The following is a 6,398-nucleotide window of genomic DNA, read 5'->3' on the forward strand; positions in this document are numbered from 1 at the left end:
GGGGATTAGGGGTGCTGACTCTGCACATTTGAAAATCTGTGTATAACTTTATAATCGGGCCCTCTGCACTGGCGGTTCCAACCAACTGAGGATCATGTAGTATTCCAGGACGTATTTACCGAAAAAAATCTATGTGTGAGTGGACTCACATAGTTCAAACCCATGTTATTCAAGGCTAATTATTTACTTCTCTACTTTTGAAAAACCAAGTCTATAACATTTTCAGTTCTCGGTCCTGCTGGCCACCCTAAGCACTTGGGGTGTCTATGAAGCACCAAGGAGGGAGAGGAGAGAGGGAGACTGGAGAAAAGACAAGGCAGAGAGGGAGACTGGAGAAAAGACAAGGCAGACAAAGGAGTGTGTATGGTACAGTACGGGTGTAGCTGTGTAGCTCTAGTTCTGCACTTGATCTAAAAACGTGTTTTACTTTCCTCATCTTTCAAGACACAAGATGGTTGTCTGTGGGGCTGCCTCAGTTCCTGCAGGCTTTCTCACTCTAAGGGTTTGAACAGGTATGCACAGAGGTGTTTGAGGGCCTGTTTGAATGGTGAGACTAGCAGAGATTGTGGCTGGGCAGGCCTGGATCTGCTGCTGTAGACCAGGGGAGGTCAGGGGAGGCATGAAGATGGCTGTTACCCTTTGAGAATGTGTCTTAGTTCGAGGTCCATGGAAAGGAAGAGCTTCAGGTTTCCTCTCCCTTTCTGGCTGGCCATGGAGAGCTTGAGGCATACCTCGTATCCCCAGAGGTCAGACTTCTTGTGCTCTAGCCTCCAGCAGGGGTGGCTGGTGGAGTCAGTGTCCTGGAAGTGAGGTTGGAATGAATCTCTAATGCAGCTTAAACTCCAAAGCCTAAGAGCAGGCAGAGAAATAGCCTTTGTGGTAAAGCCTGCATCCTCCCTCTGGTACATGGCTTTTCTCATGCAGAGGCCAAGGCGTAGGGCAGCAGCAGTGCCCACCTTCCCAAGTCCAGTCTATTCTCATAGCCAGAGTAGTGTATTTGACCCCTCACTGTCCTGCTCTATCCCCTCAGGGGCTTCCTGTGATAACTGAATACGACTGGAAGTCCTGATCAGGACCTCTGGAACCCTGTGGGGCCTTGGCCCTGGACCCAGCCACCTCTGCGCTACTCTCCTCCCTTCACTACATCTGCAGTGTCACTAACCTCCTTGCTGTTCATAGATATCAAGTCCCTTCAACCACAGGGCCTTGTACCTACCTACAGTTCTTTCTCTCCCTCTGGGACACCCAGTCTCCAGCTGTCCGGAAGGCTCACTCCTTCACCTCTCCAGGCCATCTGCCCTGTGAGCCTTCCCTCATCATATGTCTAAAGTAGCACCCCCAGCCCTATTCCTTTGCTGCACTCTCTATCCGTTATTCAGGATGGCCCTCATCGCTACCTGATGCCGTCCTGCATAGCTACGTGTTTGTTGTTGTGTCATCTGTCTCATCCATTTGGAAACAAGTGCTGTGCAGGTCAGGGAGTGGAGTGTGCCCACTGCCAGCCCCTGGGCAGCACCTGCTCGTGGTTGGTGCCCACTAAATACAAATATTTCTTGTATTTGGTTCCTACATGCACAGGGAGAGTTAGAATAGCAGGGCTTTCCATGTTTCCAAATCTATTTAGCACGTTAGTATGCAGTAGGATATCAGATGTTGAGGGAGGTTTGTGAAAATCTGTCTGAATCTATTTAGGTCCTGAATTTGGGTAGTGAGAGTTCAAGTCGGGAGAGTTTGAGTATTTGGGAGGTGAGGAAACTTATATATGCCAAGTGAATAAGAAAAAGGGAAGAGACAGATAAGGCAGAAGCATGAAAGCAGAGCTGCTAGGGCCACTGAGTCAGGAGGCATCGGTGGATGTCACTTCAGCAGCCGAGCCTTCCCGTTGACAGTTACTGTTAACCAGGTGATAACAGTGGCACCTGGATTCATCACTAGAGGGGATCCTCTATTCAGACACTTTATTTAAGAAGGAAAGGAAGTATGGAATACCTCTTTAGAATGTCTCCCTTCATTAAAATACTTCTGCACTTAGATGAATAATTTGTGTTTGTCTGGAAAATTCACTTATCTGGCACTATGCCTTATGGTGTTAGGTCCAAGATGCTGTTGCAGTGGGAGTGCCCTCCTCTTGGTCAATGCTTTAGTGGAGTTTTCTGCTGAAGCACTGGCTTTCCTGCATGGCCTCTCTTCATTCTGTTTCCTGTCATCGCAGCAGCCTCACTACTGGGAGAAGAACCAGCTCAAAGCTGAAGTCCATGAAGTTGCTTGAGGTTCTGAATGCTCTGGAGCAGGAGGAGTCTGGCCAGAGTAGGGAGGAGATCTTCATTGCACCACCCAACAATGCTTCAGGGGACTTCACTGATGAGGACTCGGGTGATGAAGATGGCCGGCGAGGAACCCACCTGCCTGGCAATGTGCTGCATGCCTTTGTTGTGCCTGAGGACTCTGGCACCGGGGAGGATGATGATGACCTGCAGCTGCAGCCAGCCATGAAGAAGCAAAAGGCAGTAGTGGAACCTCAACATGTTTGGACCAAAAGAGATATCTGCCCGGACTTCACCAGTTGGACAGCATCAGATCCTCATATGGAGGATCTCAAAAGCCAGGAACTGAGTCCTGTAGGCCTCTTTGAATTGTTTTTTGATGAAGGAACAATTAATTTCATTGTTAATGAAACCAATCGTTATGCTTGGCAGAAGAATGTCAACCTGGGTCTCACAGCCCAGGAATTGAAGTGTGTTTTGGGCATTTTGATTTTAAGTGGTTATATCTCCTATCCAAGGAGAAGGATGTTTTGGGAAACATCCCCTGATTCACATCATCATCTTGTGGCTGATGCAATCAGAAGGGACAGATTTGAACTGATCTTCTCATACCTGCATTTTGCAGATAACAATGAGCTTGATGAAAGTGATAGGTTTGCCAAGGTGAGGCCTCTCATTGTCCGCATGAACTACAATTTCCAGAAGCATGCACCCTTGGAAGAGTTCTACAGCTTTGGCGAGTCTATGTGTGAGTACTTTGGACACCGGGGGTCCAAGCATCTGCCTGCAGGGAAACCTGTGCGGCTGGGCTACAAGATCTGGTGTGGGACGACCAGCAGGGGCTATTTGGTGTGGTTCGAGCCCTCACAGGGCACACTGTTCACTAAGCCAGACAGGGGCCTGGACCTAGGAGGCAGTATGGTGGTGAAATTTGTGGATGCACTTCAGACACGTGGGTATCTGCCATACCACATCTTTTTTGACAAGGTTTTTACAAGTGTCAAATTGATGTCCATTTTAAGGAAGAAAGGAGTGAAGGCCACAGGAACTGTTCGTGAGTACAGAACTGAACGATGTCCCCTTAAAGATCCCAAAGAACTGAAGAGAATGAAGAGGGGTTCGTTTGATTACAAAGTTGATGAGAGTGAGGAGATCATCGTGTGCCGCTGGCATGATAGCAGTGTGGTCAACATCTGCTCCAACGCTGTGGGCATAGAGCCAGTGGGGCTGACCAACCATCACTCGGGAGCAGCCAAGACGCAGGCCCAGGTTCATCAGCCATCCCTGCTGAGGCTGTACCAGGAGAAGGTCGGGGGTGTCGGCCGCATGGACCAGAACATCGCCAAGTACAAGGTGAAGATCCGGGGTATGAAGTGGTACTCGAGTTTCATTGGCTATGTTATTGACGCTGCTCTTAACAATGCATGGCAGCTGCACAGGATATGCTGCCATGATGCCCAGGTGGACCTTCTGGCCTTCCGGAGATACGTGGCCTGCGTGTACCTAGAGAGCAACGCGGATACATCATCCCAAGGGAGGAGAAGCAGGCGGCTGGAAACCGAGAGCCGCTTTGACATGATTGGGCACTGGATCATCCACCAGGACAAGAGGACCCGGTGTGCCCTGTGCCACTCACAGACCAACACCCGCTGTGAGAAGTGCCAGAAGGGCGTCCATGCCAAGTGCTTCAGGGCGTACCACATCCGGTAATGCATCCTGGGCAGAGGGAGCCCCCTGGATGCTTGGTTTGTTATGAGATGTTTACAGCTAATTACATATAGCATTTGGGGCATTTGTGTGTTGTGTTGACAAAAAGAGACCTGAATCCCTGATTTGGTTTTGTATTTTTCCTCGTCTTCATTACAGTTATCTTTTTATCATCTTCTATTATGCCTACATGTAATATAAATTAATATTTATGTTAGTAATCATAAATGTTTGTAAATATATATTTTATACTGTTATTTATTTCAACTTATGGGCCCCTTTTTATTCAAATAAAAATCTTGCTTTGGGGTATAGCTGTCCTGATAAGGAGACTTGAACGTAACCAAAAACTTTAGAGAAACTTTCGTGAACAGTAAAAAGATTTTATAGTATATGCTCTCAGTTATAATCTAAGATATAGGCAATATTGTATCAATATGATGAAGGATATCTTAATCATATTTATTTCACTTTAATGTAATGCTAACAAACTGTCCAGGGATAGATAATCTGCCATGTATTTATCCAGCTGACTAGATTTGTAGAGTTTGTATTTTCTTGATAAAAAATATTTTTTTAATACACATATCCATGGGGAATCCATTTTTATAAATAGTGTGAAGTAGGGAGGTTTTTCCCCCAAATGGATGGTTAGCATCATATTAATATTAAAAGTTATATATATATATTTCCCCAGTGATTTAAATTCTACCTTTAAAAATTCCTGAACTTTGGGGGAAAATACTGAAACAAAGAAAAAAGTTTATGTTGGAAAGCCTAGTGGAATATAATCCAGAAGAATAAAAGAAATACATATAAAAATGTGGACTTAATCAAAAATCTAAGAGAGCATGTTGAGTATCTTTATTTGGTAAAGAACTTTCTACAACAGCACAAATAAAAAAGGAACACATCAATATATTTGACCATATAAAACTGTAAAATTGACATTCATTAGTAAAGGTAAAATGCAAAGAAATTGAGAAAATATGTTACAAATAATTCCATCTGTAATAATATCCTCAGTGCAAAAAGATCTCGTAAACACATAGGTGAAAAGGGTAAAATGTACAATGTTATATAAAATAACAAATGATGGGGGCTTCCCCGGTGGCCCAGTGGTTGAGAGTCCGCCTGCCGATGCAGGGGACACGGGGACACAGGTTCGTGCCCCGGTCTGGGAAGATCCCACATGCTGTGGAGCGGCTAGGCCCGTGAGCCATGGCCGCTGAGCCTGCGTGTCCGGAGCCTGTGCTCCGCAATGGGAGAGGCCACAACAGTGAGAGGCCCGCGTACTGCAAAAAATTAAATAAATAAATAAATAAAAATAACAAATGATGGAAGATGAAAAACAAATGAACAGTGAAGATACATAAGAGGCAATAAACTGCAAAGGTAAGTAATTACTAGATATCCTTTTTTTAAACAAATGAATTTATTTGTACATAATTACTGTTGGTATGGGTATAGAAAGGCGACAGACTCATGTAGTATCTGAGGGAGTGTAAATCTGTATACTATTTCTGAAGGCAATTTATCAGGTCCATCCAAAATCTTAAAAATTGTTCATACCCATAGAAAAGGAAATGTTTGGTCCATTGTGATGTGAATACATAAATAAAAGGGGCAGATCCTCCCTTCAGTGGAATCCTAATTATAAATGTAGAAGGAAGGATGGAAACAAAATACTGCTATTTGGCAAACACCACAGCAGTAATTCTGCAGGCAAGAACTGTCAGTGGATGCTAAACTTAGGAGGGCAAAGCATTTCCTCACAAGATATCCAGGGGGAATAAACAGAAACTGCTTAGTGGAGAAATCAGGCACACCACCACAACCAAGCAGTCAAAAGTTAATACCACCAGTATTGAGATAGAGACATCATGTGTCCTACCCCACTCTCCCCAAGTATGGTAGGTACACTGATATTCCTGCCCAGAATGTACAGCCTGAATTCTAAATCATGAGAAATCATGAGGCAAATGCAAACTGAGGGACATTCCACAAAACAATTGGTGAATACCTTTTGAAAGTGTTGAGGCTGTAAAAGACAAAATCAGGATCTGTCCACGATTAGATGAGACCAAGGAAGTATAACAAATGTGATGTGTGCTACTCGCCAGGTTCCACAAAAAAGCTTTCAAAAAGAACATTAGTGGGACAATTGGTGAAACTTGAATAAGATCCGTAGTTATACTGTTTTATAAATATTAATTTCCTGGCTTTGACAACTGTACTGTGGTTATGCAGGATGTCAGCATCTGGGGAAGATCGGTAAAAGGGAACTATCTGTACCCCTGGAACTGTTTTGTAGGTTTGAAATACTTTCAGAGTGAACGTTTAAAAATGTTTATACCTTTGGTGCATTCTTTCCATCTTTAGAAATCTAGCCTGGACACTTTAAAACATTTGTCTTAAGGAGAAGTT

The 6,398-nt window shown here is 44.4% G+C and overlaps 1 protein-coding gene across 5 annotated transcripts in view; it reads left to right on the forward strand.

Moving 5' to 3' along the window:
* The window catches only part of PGBD2 (piggyBac transposable element derived 2), a 30,387-nt gene extending 26,143 nt beyond the window's left edge, over nt 1-4,244 (forward strand). For 3 of the 5 annotated variants that reach the window (XM_081231502.1, XM_081231503.1, XM_081231504.1), the window contains exon 3: nt 2,213-4,244. In XM_081231502.1, the coding sequence (XP_081087628.1) occupies nt 2,213-3,974 (1,762 nt within the window). In that variant the 3' untranslated portion in view covers nt 3,975-4,244. Of the gene's footprint in view, nt 1-2,093 lie in introns of all 5 variants that reach the window. The other 2 variants (XM_081231501.1, XM_081231500.1) reach the window with 1 other exon arrangement.
* The last annotated feature ends 2,154 nt before the right edge of the window (nt 4,245-6,398 follow it).

The sequence above is a fragment of the Mesoplodon bidens genome (assembly GCF_964165515.1).
Source record: "Mesoplodon bidens genome assembly, chromosome: 4".
NCBI lineage: Eukaryota > Metazoa > Chordata > Mammalia > Artiodactyla > Ziphiidae > Mesoplodon > Mesoplodon bidens.